General features: G+C 38.4%; 1 protein-coding gene across 2 annotated transcripts in view; it reads left to right on the top strand.

The window, feature by feature from the left end:
- HPSE2 (heparanase 2 (inactive)) overlaps positions 1-24,737 on the top strand; it is a 778,452-nt gene that overhangs the window by 489,929 nt on the left and 263,786 nt on the right. For both annotated transcript variants that reach the window (XM_054659851.2, XM_001166372.7), the window contains one exon: positions 21,787-21,958. In XM_054659851.2, coding sequence (XP_054515826.1) covers positions 21,787-21,958 — 172 coding nt within the window. The remainder of the gene's footprint in view (positions 1-21,786; positions 21,959-24,737) is intronic.

Here is a 24,737-nt window from a genome sequence, read left to right as displayed (position 1 = left end):
TGCTGAGAATGATGGTTTCCAGCTTCATCCATGTCCCTGCAAAGGACATGAACTCATTCTTTTTTATGGCTGCATAGTATTCCATGGTGTATATGTGCCACGTTCTCTTTTTCTAGTCTATCACTGATGGGCATTTGGGTTCGTTCCAAGTTTTTGCTATTGTGAATAGTGCTGCAATAAACATACGTGTGCATGTGTCTTTATAGAAGAATGGTTTATAATCCTTTGGGTACATATCCAGTAATGGGATTGCTGGGTCAAATGGTATTTCTAATTCTAGATCCTTGAGGAATCGCCACACTGTCTTCCACAGTGGCTGAACTAATTTACACTCCCACCAACAGTGTAAAAGCATTCCTATTTCTCCACATCTTCTCTAGCATCAGTTGTTTTCTGACTTTTTAATGATCATAATTCTAACTGGCATGAAATAGTATCTTGTTGTGGTTTTGATTTGCATTTCTCTAATGACCACTGATGATGAGCGTTTTTTCATATCTTTGTTGGCTGCATAAATGTCTTCTTTTGAAAAGTGTCTGTTCATATCCTTCACCCACTTCTTGATGGGGGTTTTTTTTCTTGTAAATTTGTTTAAGTTCTTTGTAGATTCTGGATATTAGCCCTTTGTCAGATGGATAGATTGCAAAAATTTTCTCTCATTCTGTAGGTTGCCTGTTCACTCTGATGATAGTTTCTTTTGCTGTGCAGAAGCTCTTTAGTTTAATTAGATCCCATTTGTCAATTTTGGCTTTTATTGCAATTGATTTTGGTGTTTTAGTCATGAAGTCTTTGCCTATGCCTTTGTCCTGAATGGTATTGCCTAGGTTTTCTTCTAGGGTTTTTATGGCTTTAAGTCTTATGTTTAATTCTTTAATCCATCTTGAGTTAATTTTTGTTTAAGGTATAAGTAAGGGGTCCAGTTTTATGAATATGGCTAGCCAATTATCCCAACACCATTTATTAAATAGGGAATCCTTTCCCCATTGCTTGTTTTTGTCAGGTTTATCAAAGAACAGATGGTTGTAAATGTGTGGTGTTATTTCTGAGGCCTCTGTTCTGTTCCATTGGTCTATATATCTGTTTTGGTACCAGTACCATGCTGTTTTGGTTACTGTAGCCTTGTAGTATAGTTTGAAGTCAGGTAGTGTGATGCCTCCAGCTTTGTTCTTTTTGCTTAGATTGTCTTGACTATATGGGCTCTTTTTTGTTTCCATATGAAATATGAAATTTAAAGTAGTTTTTTCTACTTCTGTGAAGAAAGTCAATGGTAGCTTGATGAGCATAGCATTGAATGTATAAATTACTTTGGGCAGTATGGTCATTTTCACCATATTGATTCTTCCTATTCATGAGTATGGAAGGTTTTTCCACTTGTTTGTGTCCTCTCTTATTTCCTTGAGCAATGGTTTGTAGTTCTCCTTGAAGAAGTCCTTCACATCCCTTGTAAGTTGGATTCCTAGGTGGTTTTTTCTCTTTGTAGCAATTGTGAATGGGAGTTTACTCATGATTTGGCTCTGTGTTTGTGTATTATTGATGTATAGGAATGCTTGTGATTTTTGCACTCTGATTTTGTATCCTGAGACTTTGCTGAAGTTGCTATCAGCTTAAGGAGTTTTGGGGCTGAGATGATGGGGTTTTCTAAATATGCCATCATGTCATCTGCATACGGAGATAATTTGACTTCCTCTCTTCCTATTTGAATATGCTTTATTTCTTTCTCTTGACTGATTGCCCTGGCTAGAAATTCCAATACTGTGCTGAATAGGAGTGGTGAGAGAGGGCATCCTTGTCTTATGCTGGTTTTCAAAGGGAATGCTTCCAGTTTTTGCCCATTAGTATGATATTGGCTGTGGGTTTGTCATAAATAGCTATTTTGAGATATGGTCCATCAGTACCTAGTTTATTAAGTGTTTCTAGCATGAAGGGGTATTGAATTTTATCAAAGGGCTTTTCTGCATCTATTAATTATTATTTCCATTCTTTTGCTGAGAAGTGTTTTACTGCCAATTATGTGGTCAATTTTAGAATAAGTGTGATGTGGTACTGAGAAGAATGTATATTCTGTTGATTTGGAGTGGAGAGTTCTGTAGATGTCTATTAGGCCCACTTGGTCCAGAGCTGAGTTCAAGTCCCGAATATCCTTGTTAATTTTCTGTCTTGTTGATCTGTCTAGTATTGACAGTGGGGTGTTAAAGTTGCCCACTATTATTGTGTGGGAGTCTAAGTCTCTTTGTAGGTCTCTAAGAACTTGCTTTATGAATCTGGGTGCTCCTGTATTGGGTGCATATATATTTAGGATACTTAGCTCTTCTCGTTGCATTGATCCCTTTACCATTATGTAATGCCCTTCTTTGTCTTTTTTTGATATTTGTTTATTTAAACTCTGTTTTATCAGAGACTAGGATTGCAACCCCCCCCCTTTTTTTTTTTTTTTTTTGCTTTCCATTTGCTTGGTAAATATTCCTCCATCCCTTTATTTTGAGCCTATGTATGTCTCTGCACATGAGATGGGTCTCCTGAATACAGCACACCAATGGGTCTTGACTCTATCCAATTTGCAAGCATGTGTCTTTTAATTGGGGCATTTAGCCCATTTACATTTAAGGTTAATATTGTTATGTGTGAATTTGATCCTGTCCTTATGATGCTAGCTGGTTGTTTTGCCCATTAGTTGATGCAGTTTCTTCGTAGTGTCATTGGTCTTTACATTTTGATATGTTTTTGCAGTGGCTGGTACCAGTTTTTCCTTTCCATATTAAATGCTTCCTTCAGGAGCTCTTGTAAGGCAGGCTTGGTGGTGACAAAATCCCTCAGTGTTTGCTTGTCTGTAAAGGATTCTATCTCTCCTTCACTTATGATGCTTGGCTGGATATGAAATTCTGGGTTGAAAATTTTTTTCTTTAAGAATGTTGAATGTTTGCCCCCACTGTCTTCTGGCTTGTAGGGTTTCTGCAGAGACATCTGCTGTTAGTCTGATGAGCTTCCCTTTGTGGGTAACTCGACCTTTCTCTCTGGCTACCCTTAACATTTTTTCCTTCATTTCAACCTTGGTGAATCTTATGATTATGTGTCTTGGGGTTGCTCTTCTCAAGAAGTATCTTTGTGGTGGTCTCTGTATTTCCTGAATTTGAATGTTGGCCTGTCTTGCTATGTTGGAGACGTTCCCCTGGATAATATCCTGAAGTGTGTTTTCCAACTTGGTTCCATTCTCCCCATCACTTTAGGGTACATCATCAAACGTAGGTTTGGTCTTTTCACATAGTCTCATATTTCTTGCAGACTTTGTTTGTTTCTTTTCATGCTTTTTCCTTAATCTTGTCTTCATGCTTTATTTCATTAAGTTGATATTCAATCTCCAATATTCTTTCTTCCGCTTGATCGATTCAGCTATTGACACTTGTGTATGCTTCACAAAGTTCTTGTGCTGTGTTTTTCAGCTCTATTGTGTCATTTATATTCTTCTCTAAACTGATTATTCTAGTTAGCAATTCCTCTAACCTTTTATCAAGGTTCTTAGCTTCCTTGCATTGGGTTAGAACATGCTCCTTTAGCTTGGAGGAGCTTCTTAATACCCACCTTCTGAAGCCTACTTCTGTCAATTCATCAAACTCATTCTCTGTCCAGTTTTGTTCCCTTGCTGGCAAGGAGTTGTGATCCTTTGGAGGAGAAGAGGCATTCTGGTTTTTGGAATTTTCAGCCTTTTGTGCTGGTTTTTCCTCATCTTCTTGGATTTATCTATCTTTGGTCTTTGCTGTTGGTGACCTTCGGATGGAGCTTTTGCATGGTTGTCCTTTTTGTTGATGTAGATACTATTGCTTTCTGTTTGTTAGTTTTCCTTCTAACAGTCAGGCTCCTCTTCTACAGGTCTGCTGGAGTTTGCTGAAGACCCACTCCAGACTCTGTTTGCCTGGGCATCACCAGAGGAGGCTGCAGAATAGCAAAGATTGCTGCCTGCTCCTTCCTCTGGAAGCTTCATCCCAGAGGGGCACCCGCCAGATGCCAGTCGGAGCTCTCCTGTATGAGGTGTCTGTCGACCCCTTCTGGGAGGTGTCTCCCCATCAGGAGGCACTGGGGTCAGGGACCCACTTGAGGAGGCAGTCTGTCCCTTAGCAGAGCTCGATCACTGTTCTGGGAGATCCACTGCTCTCTTCAGAGCCGGCAGGCAGGGACATTTAAGTCTGCTGATGCTGCGCCCACAGCTGCCCCTATCCCCAGGTGCTCTGTCCCAGGGAGACGGGAGTTTGATCTAAAAGCCCCTGACTGGGGCTACTGCCTTGCTTTCAAAGCTGCCCTGCCTAGAGAGGAGGAATCTAGAAAGGCTGTCTGGCTACAATGGTTTTGCTGTGCTGTGGTGGGCTCCACCCCGTTTGAACTTCCCGGCGGCTTTCTTTACACTGTGAGGGAAAACCACCTACTCAAGCCTCAGTAATGGTGGACGTCCCTTCCCCAACCAAGCTCAAGCATCCCAGGTTGACTTCAGACTGCTGGGCTGGCAGTGAGAATTTCAAGCAGTGGATCTTAGCTTGCTGTTCTCTGTGGGTGTGGGATCTGCTGAGCAAGACTGCTTGGCTCCTTGGCTTCAGCCCCCTTTCCAGGGGAGTGAACAGTTCTGTCTCACTGGCATTCCAGGTGCCACTGGGGTACAAAAAAAAACTCCTGCAGCTAGCTCACTGTCTGCCCAAATGGCTGCCCGGTTTTGTGCCTGAAACCCAGGGCCCTGGTGGTGTAGGCACCCAAGGGAATCTCCTGGTTTGTGGGTTGTGAAGACTGTGGGAAAAGTGTCATATCTGGGCCAGCAAGCACTATCCATCACAGCATAGTCCCTCATGGCTTCTCTTGGCTAGGGGAGGGAGTTCTCTGACCCCTTGCACTTCCTGGGTGAGGTGATGCCCCACCCTGCTTCTGCTCACCCTCCCTGGGCTGCACCCACTGTCTAACCAGTCCCAATGAGATGAACTGGGTACCTCAGTTGGAAATGCAGAAATCACCCGCCTTCTGTGTTGGTCTTGCTGGGAGCTGCAGAGCAGAGCTGTTCCTATTTGGCCATCTTGCCAGGGAATTGTATTTATGTTCCTTTATGTATAATATATAAATGTGCATTTATATATTTTGGTCCTGTATTTTTATGTGTATATAACAGGTGAAAGCCAAACATAAGATTCAGTCACAGTCTTCACACATATTGTCAATTATTTATGAGGGTAGGTCACAGCTAAGAGCTTTAGAAAACTGTATTTTCAGAACATAGAGTTTTGATAGGGAAGGAGAGGAGGGGAAAAGAGGAGGAGGAAGAAAAAAACAAGAAACCATATAGTCTTTTTACCTGCTTCCTTTCTCAGTTTTCTCTTCCTGTCTGCTTCTCTCCTTCAACCTTCATCTTCTCAATTCTTTCCCCACAGACTCTTATCCAGAAACATACTCTCATGGTATTTAGTCATTCTTGCATTAACTATGTATGTGTGAAGCACCTGCAAAATATGCCAAGTGTGAAATGGGTGTTGGAGGAATCCTTGAATTCCTTCTCTGGCCACTACTTTATAGCTTGGCATAACATACTATGACACAGAGTGAATATACAGAACAAAGAAATTCTAGTCTCCAGGAGTTTATTATCTAAAGGTAAAGTTAGGATAAACTTAAAACTATTAAACTCTTATATGCTAGAACTGGAGGAATCTCTTATAGTTTGAAAGAAGTGAAGAACTGAATCAGGAAAATTGTTAAACCAACAAATAATATATAATAAAAGTATAAATTAATGCACAAATGTATTCATAAATTCATAGCTTACATTTTTAAGCACTTAAGTTAATTATCCTTTGATTATTAAGGGAAGTGAGTGAAGTTTGAGTTACATTGGTTCTTGGAGTTCATTATCATGGTGGAGAATCATGTTCTCTCACTAAAATTCTGGTTACTGTCACAGTTAGATAGTTACAGAACACATTTGTGGGACAGCTGCTGTATAAAGTCCATTTTCATGCTGCTGATAAAGACATACTCGAGACTAGGTAATTTATAAAGAAAAAGAGTTTAAAGCACTTACAGTTCCATGTGACTGGGGTGGCCTCACAATCATGGCAGAAGGTGAAAGGCATGTCATAAATGGCAGCAGCCAGAACCGAATAAAAAAAAACCAAGCAAAAGGGGAAACCCCTTATAAAATCCTCAGCTCTTGCGAGACTTATTCACTACCGTGAGAACAGTATGGGGGAAACTGACCCCATGATTCAATTATCTCCCACTGGGTCCCTCCCACAACACATGGGAATTATGGAAGCTACAATTAAGATGAGATTTGAGTGGGGACACAGCCAAACCAAACCATATCATTCTACCCCTGGCTCCTCCCAAATCTCATGTCCTCACATTTAAAAACCAATCATGCCTTCCCAACAGTACCCCAAAGTCTTAACTCATTTCAGCATTAACTCAAAAGTACACAGTCCAAGGTCTCATCTGAGACAAGGCAATTCCCTTCTGCCTATGAGCCTGTAAAATCAAAAGCAAGTTAGTTGCTTCCTAGATAAATGGTAGAACAGGCATTGGATAAATACAGCTGTTCCAAATGGGAGAAATTAGCCAAAATAAAGGGGCTAATGGCCACATGCAAGTCTGAAATCAAGCAGGGCAGTCAAATCGTAAAGCTCCCAAATGATCTCCTTTGACTCCATATCTCACATCCAGGTCACGCCAATGCAAAAGGTGGCTTCCCGTGGTCTTGGGCAGTTCTGCCCCTGTGGCTTTACAGAGTACAGCCCCATTCCTGGCTGCCTTCATGGGTTGGCATTGAGTCTCTGGAGCTTTTCTGAGGTCTAAAGGGTGGTGGCCCTCTTCTCATGGCTCTACTAGGCAGTGCCCCAGTGGGGACTCTTTGTGGGGGCTTCAACCCCACTTCTCCCTTCCACACTGCCCTAACAGAGGTTCTTTATGAGGGCTTCACCCCTGTAGCAAACTTTTGCCTGGATATACAGGCATTTCCATACATCCTCTGAAATCTAGGCAGAGGCTCCCAAACCTCAGTTCTTGACTTCTGTGCACCTGCAGGCTCAATACCATGTGGAAGCTGCCAAGGCTTGGGGCTTGCACCTTCTGGAGCCACTGCCTGAGCTGTACCTTTGCCCCTTTTAGCCATGGCTAGAGTGGCACCAAGCCCCTAGGCTGCACAGAGAAGGGAGGCCCTGGGCCCAGCCCACAAAACCATTTTTTCCTCCTAGGCCTCCTGGCCAGTGATGGGAGGAACTGCTGTTTAGGTCTCTGACATGCCCTGGAGACATTCTTCCCTTTGTCTTGGCGATTAACATTTGGCTCCTTGTTACTTATACAAATTTCTACAGCAGACTTGAATTTCTCCTCAGAAAATGGGTTTTCCTTTTCTATCACATCATCAGGCTGCAGTTTGCCTTTTAAGACTGAGTGTTTTTAACAGCACCCAAGTCATATCCTGAATGCTTTACTGTTTAGAAATTTCTTAGCTGGGCATGGTGGCTCAGGCCTGTTATCCCAGCACTTTGGGAGGCCAAAGTGGGTGGGTCACCTGGGGTCAGGAGTTTGAGACCAGCCTGACCAACACAGTGAAACTCCATCTCTACTAAAAATGCACAATTAGCTGGGCATGGTGATGCATGCCTGTAATCCCAGCTACTTGGGAAGCTGAGGCAGGAGAATCATTTGAACCTGGGAGGCGGAGGTTGCAGTGAGCCAAGATTGTGTCATTGTACCATTGCGCTCTAGCATGGGCAATAAAAGTGAAATTCCATCTCAAAAAGAAAAATAATTTCTTCCACCGGATACCCTAAATCATCCCCCTCAAGTTCAAAATTCCACATATCTCTAGGGCAGGGGCAAAATACCACCAGCCTCTTTGTTAAAACATAACAAGATTCACCTTTACTACAGTTCTCAACAAGTTCCTCATCTCCATCTGAGACCATCTCAGCTTGGATGATTTCCTTCTTTGTCTTTTTGAGATGGAGTATCACTCTGTCACCCAGGCTGGAGTGCAGTGGCATGATCTCAGCTCACTGCAACCTCTGCCTCCTGGATTAAAGCTATTCTCCTGCCTCAGCCTCCTACGTACCTGGGATTACAGGTGTGTGCCACCATGCCCAGCTAATTTTTTGTATTCTTAGTAGTGACGGAGTTTCACCATGTTGGCTAGGCTGGTCTTGAACTCCTGACCTCAAGTAATCCACCTGTCTCAACCTCCCAAAGTGTTGGGATTATAAGCATGAGCCACCATACCTGGTCCTCAGCCTGGATTTCATTGTCCGTATTATTATCAGCATTTTGGTCAAAGCCATTCAACAAGTCTCTAGGAAGTTCCAAACTTTCACACATTTTCCTGTCTTCTTCTGAGCCCTTCAAACTATTCCAACCTCTGCCTATTGCCCAGTTTCAAACTTGCTTTCGCATTTCGGGTATCTTTATGGCAGTGGCCCACTACCCGGTACCAATTTACTGCATTAGTCCCTTTTCTTGCTGCTGATAGAGATATATCCAAGACTGAGTAATTTATAAAGAAAAAGAGGTATGGTACTGTAATGGTGGATACATGACATTTTGCACCTTTCGAAACTCACACAACTGTATAACACGAAGAGTAAACCCAAATGTAGACTATGGATTTCAGTTAATAATGATGTGTCAATATTAGTTTATCATTTGTAACAACTGTATCAGACCAAGGCAAGATAATAATGGGAAATTGTGTGTGTTTATGTGTGTGTGTGTGTGTGTGTGTGTAAGGGACAAATTATATGGGTACTCTTTGTACTGTCTGCTCAATTTTCTGTATACCTAAAATTGCTCTAAAAATAAAAATAAAGTTTATCAATTAAAAAAAAGTGTGAGTCATGATGAAGACCTACTTCTTGGAAATATGAATATCATTTGCTGTCTTGTTTCACTCATATTAAGGACAACACAAGAAGCAGTTAAAAGAATATTTTGGACAAAATATTTCGTGTCTCCAAAGAGGATATACAAATGACAAGAAAGTACATGAAAAGATGCTCAACATCATTAGCCATCATGGAAAAGCAAATCAAAACCACAATTAAATACCACTTCACACTTACTAGGATGGCCAAATTTTAAAAAGGAAAAGTAAAGTAACAAATGTTGACAAGGTTGTGGAGAAACTGAAACCTTCACACACTGCTGGTGGGAATGTCAAATGGTACAGCCACTTTGGAAAATAGTCCAGTAGTTCCTCAAAAAGTTAAACATAAAATTACCAAGTAACCCAACAATTCCACTTCTAGATATATATCCAAGAGAAATGAAAACATACATCCATACAAAAACTTCTACATGAATGTTAATAACAGAATTACTTTTAATAGCAAAAAAAGTGGAAACAACCTAAATGACCATCAATTGATGACTTGATAAATGAAACGTGACAAATACATACAAAGAAATACTATGTGCTGCAAAATGGAATGAAGTACTGATACATTCTACAAATGGATGAACCTTGAGAAGATTATGCTGAATGAAAGAATCCAGTCACAAAAGACAACACATTGTATAATTCCCCTTATATGAAATGTCCAGAATAGACAAACCTACAGAGACGGAAAGTAGATTAGTGTTTGCTTAGGGCTGGGGAGCCCATGAGGAGTGAGGGGTGACTGCTAAAAGGCACAGAGTTTTTTCTGGGATTATTAAAATGTTCTAAAATGTGTTGTGATGGTTGCACAACTGTGTGAAAATACTAAAAACCATTGAATTATACACATGAAATTGGTGAATTGTATGTGTTTTATATCTCAATGAAGCTATTTAAAAAGAATAACGTGTTTAGCTTTCATTTTAAAGGGTATAAAATGCCTATTTCTTGCCACCGGTTGATTACAAAGACTTAGTGTTACTCTCTTAGAGGTTTATATTTGTAATTATCAGCAATATTGTCATCCTATATTTGCATAGTATTTAGTTTATGTAGCACTTCCAAATAGACTCTTCTATTTGGACCTCAAAATACTAAATAAAGTGCCTGATAAAGTATTAAACAAGTGAAGAAACACATTCAAAGAGGTGACGTGATTTGCTAAAGGCAGCAGTAAGTACCAAATCTATGTCAGGAACTTGGGAAATCTAATAGAAAGTGAAGTACGTTTTCTACTACCCTATGGTTATTACTTTTTAAATTATGTTTAGATTTCTTGGCTTTCTTCACTAGGTTAGAGAGATACAATGGTAAATAACAGGCCAGTCATGGTGGCTAATGCCTGTAATCCCAGCACTTTGAGAGGCCAAGGTGGGCAGATTGTTTGAGCTCAGGAGTTTAAGACCAGCCTTGGAAACATAATGAAACCCCATCTCTACAAAAAAATACAAAAAATAAGCAGAATATGCTGGCGTGCACCCGTGGTCTCAGCTACTCAGGTGGCTGAGGTGGGAGGATCACTTGAGCCCAGGAACTCAAGGTTGCAGTGAGCCAAGGTCGCACCACTGCACTCCAGCCTGGGTAACAGAGCAAGACCCTGTGTCACACACATACACACACAATAGTAAATAACAGATGAATATAACTGCCTACATCCTTATAGAAGAGATAGATATTAAATAGAAGGACCTGAAAACAGTTGCTCTTCCCTAGTGACTAATGTTGTTGGGCACCTTTTCATGTACTTACTAGCCATTTCTACTTCTTAATTTGTGAAATATCAGCCCAAAGCTTTTGCTCTTTTAAGTGGGTTATTTTATTATTGAATTGTAAGAGTTCTTTATATATTCTGGATACACGTTTTTTTTTAAAAATTCAAGTATATGATTTGCAAATAATTTTTTTACTTCATCTTTTGTAACTTGATGGCATCTTTTAGTCTAAAAGCTTTGAATTTTGATAAAGTTCAATTTATGAGGTTTTACTTTATGGATTATGCTTTTGGTGCTATAATCTCTGCTTAATCCAAGATAACAAGGAGTTTTTTCCTATATTTTCTTCTAAAAGTTTCATTGTTTTAGCTCTTACATTTGGCCCTAAATCTATTAGGAGTTAATTTTTGTGAACGTTGTGAAGTAAGGCTATAAATTAGTCTTTTTGCATGTGGATATAGAGATTCCCAGTACCATTTATTAAAAAGACCATTTTTTCCCCATTTACTTATCTTGGCACCTTTGTAAAAAAAAAAATCAATTGACCATAAATAGTTTTGTTTCTATACTCTTAATTCTGTTCCGCTGATCTGTATGTCTTTCCTTATGCTAGGACTACATTGTCTTAATTACAATAGCTTTACAATGAGTGCTAGAATTTGGAAATGTAAATCCTCCAACTTTGTTCCTTTTTTTTTTCAAAATTAATTTGGCTATCCTGGGTGTTTGCATTTCCATGTAAAATTTGGGATTAGCTTGTTAATTTCTTCATCAAAGCCTCCTGGAATTTTAATGGGATAGCATTGAATCTATAGATCAATTTAGGGAGAATTGCCATCTTAACAATACAAAATCTTCCTATCACTAGCTTAGATTATCTCCCCATTTATTTAATTTTTAATTTATCTCAGCAATGTTTTGTAGTTTTCAGTGTATAAGTTTTGTACTTCTTTTGTTAAATACTTGTTCTTAAGTATACTATTCTTTTTGATGCAATTGGGAATGGAAGTATTTTTATAATTTCACTTTTGGATTGTGTATCAATAGTACTTAGAAATATAATTGATTTTATAAATTGATATTGTATCCCCTCCAACCTTGCTGAATTTATTCTTTAGATTTTGTATTTTTTCCCCTCCTGTGTGTGGATTCCTTAGGATTTTCTGTATGTAGGATCATATTGTCTGAGAATAATAACAGTTTTGCTTCTTTCTTTCCAATTTGGATGCTTTTTATTTCTCTCCCTTGCCTGACTGCACTGGCTAGAATCTCTAGTACAAATGTTGACTCTTAAGTGGCAAGAGCAGACATCCTTGTCTTCTCCTTAGTCTTAGGGGCACACAGTCCATATTTCACCATTAAGTATGATGTTAGGTCTAGGTTTTTCTTAGATACGCTTTATCAAGTTGAGAAAGTTCCCTTCTATTCAGTTTGTTGGGAATATTTATCAGGAATGGGTGTTGCATTTTGTCAGATGAGTTTTGGTGCTGTTGTTGCAGCTATTGAGATGATAATTTAGTTTTGGTCTTTTGTTCTATTACAATGGTATTTTACATTAGTTAAAAGGCTTTAATATTAAATCAACCTTGCGTTCTTGGCATAAATCCCACTTGGTCATAGTGTATAATACTTTTCATATGTTGCTGGACTTACTTTGTAAATATTTTGTTGGGGATTTTACATCTATGTTATGAGGAATATTTGTCTGTAGTTTTCTTGTGATGTCTTTGTTTTGTTGTTGTTGTTGTTGTTGTTTTTGAGAAAGGGTCTCACTCTGTCACCCAGACTGGAGTGCAGTGGCACAATCTCGGCTCACTCCACCTCCCAGACTCAAGCGATTCTCCTGCCTCAGCCTCCTGAGTAGCTGGGATTACAGGTGTGCACCTCTAATGCCTGGCTAATTTTTGTATTTTTAGTAGAGACGGGGTTTCACCATGTTGGCCAGGTGGGTCTTGAACTTCTGACCTCAAATGATCCACCGGCCTCAGCCTCCCAAAGTGTTGGGATTATAGGCGTGAGCCACCGCACCCAGCCTCTAGTGATGTCTTTGACTGGCTTTGGTGTCAGGGCAATATTGGCCTCATAACATAAGTTGAAAAGTGTTCCCTCTTCCTCCATTTTCTGAGTTTGTAAAGCATTGGTGTTTCTTATTTAAATATTTAATAGAATTCACCAACTAATCCATACGGATCTGGGCTTTCTTTGTGGAAAGATTTTTAATTACTACCTCAATGGGTTTTCGTTGTTGTTATGTGTCTATATAGATTTTCTGTGTCTTATTTAGTCAGTTTTAATAATTTCTGCATTTTTTAAAAAAATTTACCATTTTATTTAAGTTTTCTAAATTATTGGCACAAAGATTTTCATAGTAGTTCCTTATCAACTTAATTACTGTGAGATTGTTTAGTGGTGTTCCCTTTTGGTAATCTGTGACTTCTCTCTCTCTTTTTTTGGTGGTCAGTCTAACTAAAGGTATATCGGTTTTGTGGTCTTTTCAAATAACCAACTTTTGCTTTCCCTGTATTTTCTCTATTTTAAAAATATCACTGATATCTACTCTAATTTTTATTATCTCATTCCTTTGTTTTGCTCTGGTGTAGTTTTCCGTTCTTTTTTTCCTTTCTTAAGGAGGAAACTTAGGTTATTGATTTGAGATCTTTGTTCATTTCTAATATAGGCGCCTAAGGCTATAAATTTCCCCCTAAAGCATTGCTTAAGCTGCATCCCATATCTTTTTATGTATTTTATTTTCATTTTTATTCCACTTTAATTTTGTTTATTTCCTTGTGATTTCTTCTTTGATCAATGGATTATTTGTTAAATTTTCAAATATTTGGGGATTTCTCAATTTTTGTTGAATTCCAGTTTAATTCTATTGTGATTAAAGCACATCCATTGTATGATTTTAATACTTTTAAATTTATGAGATTTGTTTTATGTCTTACAATATGATCTGTCCTGAAGGATGTTCTCTATGTACTAGAAAAGAATATGTATCCTGCTGTTGTTGGGTGGAATATTCTGTAGATGGCAATTAGGTAAAGTTAGCTGATAGTGCCAGTCAAGTCTTCTATATTCTTGCTGATTTTTTTATCCAGTCATTTCATCTATTATTAAGAATGTAGTGTTGAAGTCTCCTTCCATTGTTCTTGAATTTTCTATTTCTCTCTTCAATTTTGTTTAATGTATTTTGATGGTGGTGTTAGGTATATATATGTTTCTAATTGTTATATCTTCCTGATGTTGAGACCTTTCTTCTCATTATAAAATGCCTTTTATCATTATAAAATGCCTCATATTATCTCTAGTAATGTTTTTATCTTAAAATCTATTTTTTCTGATATTAGTATAGTTATTTCTGCTCTCTTATGGTTACTGTTTATATAGTCTACCTTTTTAAATTAATTAATTAATTTATTTATTTTTTGAGACAGAGTCTCGCTCTGTCACCCAGGCTGGAGTGCAATGGCGTGATCTCGGCTCACCGCAAACTCCACCTATCAGGTTCACGCCATTCTCCTGCCTCAGCCTCCCAAGTAGCTGGGATTACAGGCGCCCGCCACCACGCCCGGCTAATTTTTTGTGTTTTTAGCAGAAATGGGGTTTCACTGTGTTAGCCAGGATGGTCTTGATCTCCTGACCACGTGACCTACCCATCTTGGCCTCCCAAAGTGCTGAGATTACAGGTGTGAGCCACCATGCTGCAGCCTACATAGTCTACCTTTTAAAAAAAAATTTTACCTTCAATCTGTTTGTATTTTTGAATCTGAAATATGTCTTGTATTAGGATCTATTTTTTATTCAGTCTGATAATTTCTGCTTTTAATTGGAGTATTTAATCCATTTCCATTATTTGAGATTGTTGATATAATTGACTTTACATGTGCCATCTTGCTGTTTTCCATTTATCTCGTGGCATTTTTGTTCCTCTGTCTCACTTTTCATGCCTTTTTATGTAAAAGAAATATTGTCTAAGGTACTGTTTTCATTGTTTTGTTCTTTTCTTTTCTTTTGTTTCATACAAGGCCCTGCTCTGTTGCCCAGGCTAGAGTGCAGTGGTACGACTACAGCCAACTGTAGCCTCAACCTCTTGGGCTCAAGCGATTCTCCCACCTTAGCCTCCTGAGTAGCTGGGACTGCAGGTGCATGCCACTACACCCAGCTAATTTTTAAAATTTTTCGTAGACATGGGGTTTCACTGTGTTGCCTAGGATGGTCTTGAACACCTAGGCTCAAGCAATCCTCCCACCTCAGCCTAGCAAAGTGCTGGGATTACAGGCATGAGCCACCACACCCACCCTGTTTTGTTATTTTCTTAGTAGTTTCTTATCACAATACATCTTAACTCATCACAATCTATTTTCAAGTAATACTAACTTAATTCTAGGTTTGTTCGTTTGTTTGTTTTGAGACAGAGTCTCACTATGTCACTCAGGCTGGAGTGCAATGGTGTGATCTTGGCTTACTGCAACCTCTGCCTCCCAGGTTCAAGCGATTCTCCTGCCTCAACCTCCTGAGTAGCTGGGATTACAGGTACCCAGCACCACACACGGGTAATTTTTGTATTTTTAGTAGAGACAGGGTTTCACCATGTTGGCCAGGCTGGTCTCAAACTCCTGACCTCAGGTGATCCACCCACCTCGGCCTCCCAAAGTGCTAGGATTACAGCTGTGAGCCACCATGCCTAGCCCTTAATTCTAGTTTAATACAGAAACTTGCTTCAGTACAGTTTCATTCCCCAGTCCTTTGTGCTATTATTATTCTAAATATTATATCTTTATATTTTATAAGCCCAACAATAGAGTTGTGTATTTTTGTTTTATGCACTGTCTTTTAAATCAGTTAAGAGAAGAAAAGAGTAATGAATATTTTTTACAGTTATTCATGTAATTACCTTTATTTATGTCTTTTATTTCTTTGTGTGATTTTGAGTTACCATCTGGTATCATTTTATTCCAATCTGAATGACTTCCTTTTTTATTTCTTATAAGGCATATTTGCTCACAACAAAATCTCTTCTCTCTGTTTTTCTCAGAATGTTTAACTTTGCATGCAGTTTTCAAGGATAGTTTGCTGCATATGGAATTCTTGGTTATCAGTTTTGTTTTGTTTTCTTTCAGCATTTTGAATATATCATCCTACCATCTTCTGGCCTCCATTTTTTTCTGATAAAAACTCAGCTGTTAATCTCATTGTGTTCTCCTGTATGAGATTAGTCATTTAAGTTCAATAATTTTCTTTGACTCTTTTTTATAATTTCTTTTTCTTTATGTATATTTCTATTTGATGACACATTAACACTATACTTTCCTTTAGCTCTTTATTATTTTTAGTTTGTTTGTTTTTTTTTGTTATTGTTTTTTGTTTTTTTGAGACAGTGTTTCACTCTGTCACCTAGGCTAGAGTGCAATGGTGCAATCTTGGCTCACTGCAACCTCCGCCTCCCAGATTCAAGCAATTCTCCTGCCTCAGCTTCCCAAGCCAAGTATCTGGGACTATGGGCGCATACCACCATGCCCAGCTAATTTTCATATTTTTAGTAGAGACAGGGTTTCACTGTGTTGGCCAGGCTGGTCTTAAAATCCTGACCTCAAGTGATCCATCTGCCTTGGCCTCCCAAAGTGCTGGGATTACAGGCATGAGCCACTGTGCCCAGACTGTCTTTAGTTCTTGAACATATTTATAAGTCGTTGTCTGCCAAGTCTAATATTTAGGCCCCCTAATATAGAGGCAGTTTCTATGTTTTTTGCTGGTATGAGTCAAACTTTTCTATTTTTTTCATGTATAATAGCTTTTTTGTTGAAAACTACATATTTTAGATAATATACTGGACCAACTCTGAATTCTGTACTTCCATACCATAGGTCCTGGACTAACTCTATAGAGTCTGTCTCCCTTGAGTCATGTAGCTACTGATATCTCTTAAGTTTTTTTATTTCTTAATCATTTTTTAATTGTTAAGACAAGTCTCCTGGGGGTTGCACTTGAGTCAACATAGCTTAATGGTGAGCTGAAGATTGATCAGAGGTTTTGCTTAATTCCCTTGAGCCAGTAAGCCTTCCACCTTTTGCCAGTGCATTTCTGTGTTGGTTGGGAAACACATTAAAAATTTAGGTCTTTTACAAGTCTAACTGGGATTTTACTCTCAGTCATGGCATCTGATGTTTCCTTTATAAGTGTCCTAGGTTTCACACTTATCTGGAAATGTGTGGATAGCTAGGAATCTTCCTACTATCCACACTTCTATCCTGTAGTCCCTCCTAAGCATATTTAGCCTTCTAGATTATAGGGAGTATGTGTGAGATTGTCAAGGTTCACTGTGGCTGCCTTATTCCCCAAATTTTCCTATTATATTTCTTTTATTATTATTATTATTATACTTTAAGTTTTAGAATACATGTGCACAATGTGCAGGTTTTTTACATATGTATACATATGCCATGTTGGTGTGCTGCACCCATTAACTCGTCATTTAGCATTAGGTATATCTCCTAATGCTATCCCTCCCCCCTCCCCCTACCCCACAACAGTCCCCGGTGTGTGATGTTCCCCTTCCTGTGTCCATGTGTTCTCATTGTTCAATTCCCACCTATGAGTGAGAACATGCGGCGTTTGGTTTTTTGTCCTTGCGATAGTTTACTGAGAATGATGGTTTCCAGCTTCATCCATGTCCCTACAAAGGACATGAACTCATCATTTTTTATGGCTGCATAGTATTGCATGGTGTATATGTGCCACATTTTCTTAATCCACTCTATCATTGTTGGACATTTGGGTGGGTTCCAAGTCTTTGCTATTGTGAATAGTGCCACAATAAACATACGTGTGCATGTGTCCTTATAGCAGCATGATTTATAATGCTTTGGGTATATACCCAGTAATGGGATGGCTGGGTCAAATGGTGTTTCTAGTTCTAGATCCCTGAGGAATTGCCACACCAACTTCCACAATGCTTGAACTAGTTTACAGTCCCACCAACGGTGTAAAAGTGTTCCTGTTTCTCCACATCCTCTCCAGCACCTGTTGTTTCCTGATTTTTAATGATTGCCATTCTAACTGGTGAGAGATGGTATCTCATTGTGATTTTGATTTGCATTTCTCTGATGGCCAGTGATGGTGAGCATTTTTTCATGTGTTTTTTGGCTGCATAAATGTCTTCTTTTGAGAAGTGTCTGTTCATATCCTTTGCCCACTTTTTGGTGGGGTTGTTTGATTTTTTCTTGTAAATTTGTTTGAGTTCATTGTAGATTCTGGATATTAGCCCTTTGTCACATGAGTAGGTTGCAAAAATTTTCTCCCATTTTGTAGGTTGCCTGTTCACTCTGATGGTGGTTTCTTTTGCTGTGCAGAAGCTCTTGAGTTTAATTAGATCCCATTTGTCAATTTTGTCTTTTGTTGCCATTGCTTTTGGTGTTTTAGACATGAAGTCCTTGCCCATGCCTATGTCCTGAATGGTATTGCCTAGGTTTTCTTCTAGGGTTTTGATGGTTTTAGGTCTAACATTTAAGTCTTTAATCCATCTTGAATTAATTTTTGTGTAAGGTGTAAGGAAGGGATCCAGTTTCAGCTTTCTACATAAGGCTAGCCAGTTTTCCCAGCACCATTTATTAAATAGGGAATCCTTTCCCCATTCCTTGTTTTTGTCAGGTTTGTCAAAGATCAGATGGTTGAAGATATGCAGCATTATTTCTGAGGGCTCTGTTCTGTTCCATTGGTCTATATCTCTGTTTTGGTACCAGTACCCTGCTGTTTTGGTTACTGTAGCCTAGTAGTATAGTTTGAAGTCAGGTAGCATGATGCCTCCAGCTTTGTTCTTTTGGCTTAGGATTGACTTGGCAATGTGGGCTCTTTTTTGGTTCCATATGAACTTTAAAGCAATTTTTTCCAATTCTGTGAAGAAAGTCATTGGTAGTTTGATGGGGATGGTATTGAATCTATAAATGACCTTGGGCAATATGGCCATTTTCACGATATTCATTCTTCCTACCCATGAGCATGGAATGTTCTTCCATTTGTTTGTATCCTCTTTTATTTCATTGAGCAGTGGTTTGTAGTTCTCCTTGAAGAGGTCCTTCACATCCCTTGTAAGTTGGATTCCTAGGTATTTTATTCTCTTTGAAGCAATTGTGAATGGGAGTTCACTCATGATTTTGCTCTCTGTCTGTTATTGGTGTATAAGAATGCTTGTGATTTTTGCACATTGATTTTGTGTCCTGAGGGTTTGCAATCCTAGTCTCAGATAAAACAGACTTTAAACCAACAAAGATCAAAAGAGACAAAGAAGGCCATTACATAATGGTAAAGGGATCAATTCAACAAGAAGAGCTAACTATCCTAAATATATATGCACCCAATACAGGAGCACCCAGATTCATAAAGCAAGTCCTTAGTGACCTACAAAGAGACTTAGACTCCCACACAATAATAATGGGAGACTTTAACAACCCACTGTCAACATTAGACAGATCAACGAAGACAGAAAGTTAACAAGGATATCCAGGAATTGAACTCAGCTCTGCACCAAGTGGACCTAATAGACATCTACAGAACTCTGCACCCCAAATCAACAGAATATACATTCTTTTCAGCACCACACCACACCTATTCCAAAATTGACCACATATTTGGAAGTAAAACACTCCTCAGCAAATGTAAAAGAACAGAAATTATAACAAACTGTCTCTCAGACCACAGTGCAATCAAACTAGAACTCAGGATTAAGAAACTCACTCAAAACCGCTCAACTACATGGAAACTGAACAACCTGCTCCTGAATGACTACTGGGTACATAACGAAATGAAGGCAGAAATAAAGATGTTCTTTGAACCCAACGAGAACAAAGACACAACATACCAGAATCTCTGGGACACATTCAAAGCAGTGTGTAGAGGGAAATTTATAGCACTAAATGCCCACAAGAGAAAGCAGGAAAGATCTAAAATTGACACCCTAACATCCCAATTAAAAGAACTAGAGAAGCAAGAGCAAACACATTCAAAAGCTAGCAAAAGGCAAGAAATAACTAAGATCAAAGCAGAACTGAAGGAAATAGAGACAAAAAACCCTTCAAAAAATCAGTGAATCCAGGAGCTGGTTTTTTGAAAAGATCAACAAAATTGATAGACCGCTAGCAAGACTAATAAAGAAGAAAAGAGAGAAGAATCAAATAGACGCAATAAAAAATGACAAAGGGGATATCACCACCGATCCCACAGACATACAAACTATCATCAGAGAATACTATAAACACCTCTACGCAAATAAACTAGAAAATCTAGAAGTAATGGGTAAATTCCTCGACACATACACTCTGCCAAGACTAAACCAGGAAGAAGTTGAATCTCTGAACAGACCAATAACAGGCTCTGAAATTGAGGCAATACTTAAGAGCTTACCAATCAAAAAATGTCCAGGACCAGATGGATTCACAGCCAAATTCTACCAGCCTTACAAGGAGGAGCTGGTACCATTCCTTCTGAAACTATTCCAATCAATAGAAAAAGAGGGAATCCTCCGTAACTCATTTTATGAGGCCAGCATCATCCTGATACCAAAGCCTGGCAGAGACACGACAAAAAAAGAGAATTCTAGACCAATGTCCTTGATGAACATTGATGCAAAAATCCTCAATAAGATACTGGCAAACCGAATTCAGCAACACATCAAAAAGCTTATCCACCATGATCAAGTGGGCTTCATCCCTGGGATGCAACGCTGGTTCAACATACAAAAATCAGTAAATGTAATCCAGCGTATAAACAGAACCAAAGACAAAAACCACATGATTATCTCAATAGATGCAGAAAAGGCCTTTGACAAAATTCAACCACCTTCATGCTAAAAACTCTCAATAAATTAGGTATTGATGGGACATATCTCAAAATAATAAGAGCTATCTATGACAAACCCACAGCCAATATCATACTGAATGGGCAAAGACTGGAAGCATTCCCTTTGGAAACTGGCACAAGACAGGGATGCCCTCTCTCACCACTCCTATTCAACATAGTGTTAGAAGTTCTGGCCAGGGCAATCAGGCAGGAGAAGGAAGTAAAGGGCATTCAATTAGGAAAAGAGGAAGTCAAATTGTCCCTGTTTGCAGATGACATGATGTCTATCTAGAAAACCCCATCGTCTCAGCCCAAAATCTCCTATTATATTTCTTGCAAGTCTACAGGTTTATTTCTTGTACCTGCCAGTATCATAGTCTCAAGCCAGCTGAGATGTTGGCCTTTCCTGGGGTATGCACACCATTCCAAATCAAATTAGCCTCCTCCAGCTGTGGAGCTGCTCGTTTCAGGGAAATTTTCTCCCCTTTTAGAACTACCAAGGTAATGGAAGCTGAAAGAGGAGGCTTTGCTCAAAATTACTTCAATTAGCTACTTTGTTATTAATGAATATTAATATTTTTTCTGACTTTTTGGCAGTGAACATCTTTATGAAGATTTCACTTCTTACCATGTGTATTAGTTTTCTAGGCTTGCCATAACAAATTATCACAAATTTCGTGGCTTAAAACAACAAAAATTGCTTCTCTGATATTTTAGGAGGCCAGAAATCTGAAACCAGAGTATCAACAGTATTGGTTTCTTCTGGGAGTTTTGAGAGAGAATCTATTCCATGCCTCTTTCCTAGCTTCCGGTGGCTGCCAGCAATGCTTAGCCTAGCAACATCTCTCCAATCTTTGTTGTCACGTGGCATTCTTCTCTCTGTGTCTGTGTATCTGAACTTCCTTCTCCTTTCTCTTATAAAGACAGAAGTCATTGGATTTAGGACCCACTGTAATCTAGTATGACCTTATCAGAACTAATTATATCTTCAGAGATCCTGTTTCCAAATGAGCTCACATTCTGAGATTCTGGTAGACATAAATTTTGGGGGACACTATTCAATCCAGTATACCATTCGTTATGAAGTAGCACCTGAAAATCTGTATGGTCTCCGGTGTTGATTAGGTTATCTTTTTGTGAAAATTAGTTTGAAAATGAATGGAACAGCAAGCTAACTTGACCTTTTTTTGTTTGGGTGGTTCTTTAAGTTAAAATAATTCACACCCACTTTTTTATTGTTTTTTTTTTTCATACTATTAAGAAAAAGGCAGAGAGATCTGTGGACAGGAAAGTGTTGGCAGAACCTTACACTTCTCATTCTGACTTACATGTCTGCTTTTAATCTAGAGCCAAATAACTATCGGACCATGCATGGCCGGGCAGTAAATGGCAGCCAGTTGGGAAAGGATTACATCCAGCTGAAAAGCCTGTTGCAGCCCATCCGGATTTATTCCAGAGCCAGCTTATATGGCCCTAATATTGGGCGGCCGAGGAAGAATGTCATCGCCCTCCTAGATGGGTAGGTCAGATTATTTAGCTTTTCTTATGACATTGTTCATTTAATGAATTAATGTATTTGCATTTCTCTTGGTTATTTATTTATTTATTTATTTTGGTCTAAGAAAAAAGGAGGGACTCTTTCCATAGTGGCTTCACCCACTCTAAGACAGAGATTCTCCATCTTTCTCATCTTTCTAGGCCTTCCATAGTCAACAGGGGGTGGTGGGATGGGGAAGGTATATCACAATCTCTAGATGGGTTGGAAAGGAAACATTGTTTGAAAAACCACAATTAATATTATGCATCTTATAGCATCATTTTATATTTTTTAAAACAAAAAAAAATTACTCTATACCAGTGTCCTCTTGTAGAAAGTGAAGCTTTACAAAATCTTGGCCAGCAAAGCTGGGTTAAAAAGTTGCAAAACACTACAAATACTGGTAGATTAAAGGTCTTAATAGGCCTATTAGCAGATATTCTAGAGAATTGCTACCACTTTTCCTATTTAGTTTTGACTGAATCAGACAATCATTTTTTAAAATCACGCAAGGCAAGGAAAGATACTGATCAGGAATTTTTCTTTTATGTGTCAGAAAAAAAAATAGAGATTTATCTCTCTTAATGTGTATGTACTAAATATACAGTGAAATATAACTAGAAACACATAAACATCCCCAGCAACTTGAACTAACAATAACAAAAATGTCAGCACTCTAAATTACCAGCTCTGTATTCCTTTCTAATCCTCCTGGTTATACAGATATAATTTTACATAGTTGTGATCATTGTATATGCATCATTTTGAGTGCTGCATTTTTTACTCATTGCTTCACATGACCCTTTCCTTATTTCTACATAGTTCTCATATTGTCATTCTTAATAGCAATAAAATATACCATTGCATTAGTGCACCAAAATCTGCCTAAGCATTCCCTCACTGTTGGGCATTGGACTGTTTCCAAATTTTGCTTGTAATATATAGCACAGCTATAAACATTTTTATAAAAATCGGTTATTTATTTCTTTTGAATTATATCCTTGGGCTATATTCCAAAAAGTAGGGTTTCTTGGTCAAAGTATATGATAATTTTTATGGCTTTTATATTTGTTGCCAAATTTTTTTCAGAACAATTTCATCAGGTTTCAGGGCAGCAATGTATTAGTATATCTTTTTCCTCAATATCTATAGCAATAAATGTTGTCAATTTTATTAATTTACCCTATTTTAATTAATGCAAGATCATGTTGCATGGTTGTTTTAACTTGAATTCTGTTAACTATGAAAAGAACTCAGCATTTTCAAATCCTTATGTTTCCTCTTATCCCCCAAATTTGGTTAGTAACACAACCAAATTCTTATGTTTCCTCTTATCCCCCAAATTTGGTTAGTAACGCAATAACCATTTTGCCTGAGACCCAGACATGGAAGCCGTTTTAGATCAGTCTTTTCCTTTGTTCACACACTCAATTCGTTATTAAGTACTGTAATTTCTGATTTCTTATTATCCCTCATATCCCATTTTCTTTTCATTTTTATTTTAAACTTTATTTTATTTTCAACCTTACTGTTTTTAATCCTAAGTGATTTCTTGGTATCTAGCTAGCCTCAAACTCTAATAATCTTTCCATATAGATTCCTGAGTAGTTATTTTTTATTGTTGTTTTTTAAACACAGAGTCTCACTCTGTCAGCCAGGCTGGAGTGCAGTGGCATGATCTCGGCTCACTGCAACCTCCATCTCCTGGGTTCAAGCAATTCTCCTGCCTCAACCTCCCGAGTAGCTGGGATTACAGGTGTGTGCCACCATGCCTGGCTAATTTTTGTATTTTCAGTAGAGATGGGGTTTCGCCATGTTGGTCAGGCTGGTGTTGAGCTCCTGACCTCAGGTAATCCACCTGTCTCGGCCTCCCAAAGTGCTAGGATTACAGAATAGTTTTTTTTCTTCTTCTTCTTCTTTTTTTTTTTTTAATGCAACATCTGGTCAAGTCACTTCTGCTTGAAATCCAAACCCTTTCAGATGCACTCATGACGTTTAGGGTCTGCGCCTGCCTAAATTTGCAGCTAATAAGCAGCGATACCCCCTTGCCCTCTAATTACATCTAACTACATCAAAGTACAGTAAATTTTTAATGTAAATTTTGGAAGATACCCTACTCTTTTATACCTTTACATCTTTTTATTTTGTTTCATTTTGTTAAGAATACCAGCCTCTCCTCTTGTTTTTCTCCTTTCTCTAGATCTTCTCTGACATGTTGAGGCAGGGTTTCTTAGGGCCTCCTCTGTCCTTGCATGGCACTGTATTTTTCTGCTATAGCACTTATCAAATTGATGATAACATTTGTTTATATATCTGCCAGCCATGATAAACCACAGAGTAGGGTCAGGACCCCATTTGTTTTATTCATTCTATATCTTCAGAATCTAGGAACATAGTAAGTGTGTTATAAATGCTTGTTGAATGAGTAGTATCTGTCTTATTCAACAACTGATTTTAAGGTCATCTAACGTAAAAACAGTATGCATAATTGTAATTATGAAGCATTGAAAAGCATTGTATAAATAATGATTTGAATGGCTTATGTTGATTTTATACATCATGACTAACTTCAGTTTTATGAAACTATACCAATGTCTAAGTTTTTAAAAAATTTTATTGATACATAAAAATCGTACGTATTTGTTGTACATATTTATGACAATTTTTAAATTATTTCTTTGTGTTGGGAACATTCCAAATCTCTTCTAGCTATTTGGAATATACAATAAGCCACTGTTAACTATTGTCACACTACTGTGCT

Source organism: Pan troglodytes, chromosome 8 (genome assembly GCF_028858775.2).
Source record: "Pan troglodytes isolate AG18354 chromosome 8, NHGRI_mPanTro3-v2.0_pri, whole genome shotgun sequence".
In the NCBI taxonomy this organism is placed as follows: Eukaryota; Metazoa; Chordata; class Mammalia; order Primates; family Hominidae; genus Pan; species Pan troglodytes.
The sequence above is the reverse complement of the archived record's forward strand: the minus strand, read 5'-3'. Positions and strand labels throughout refer to the sequence as shown.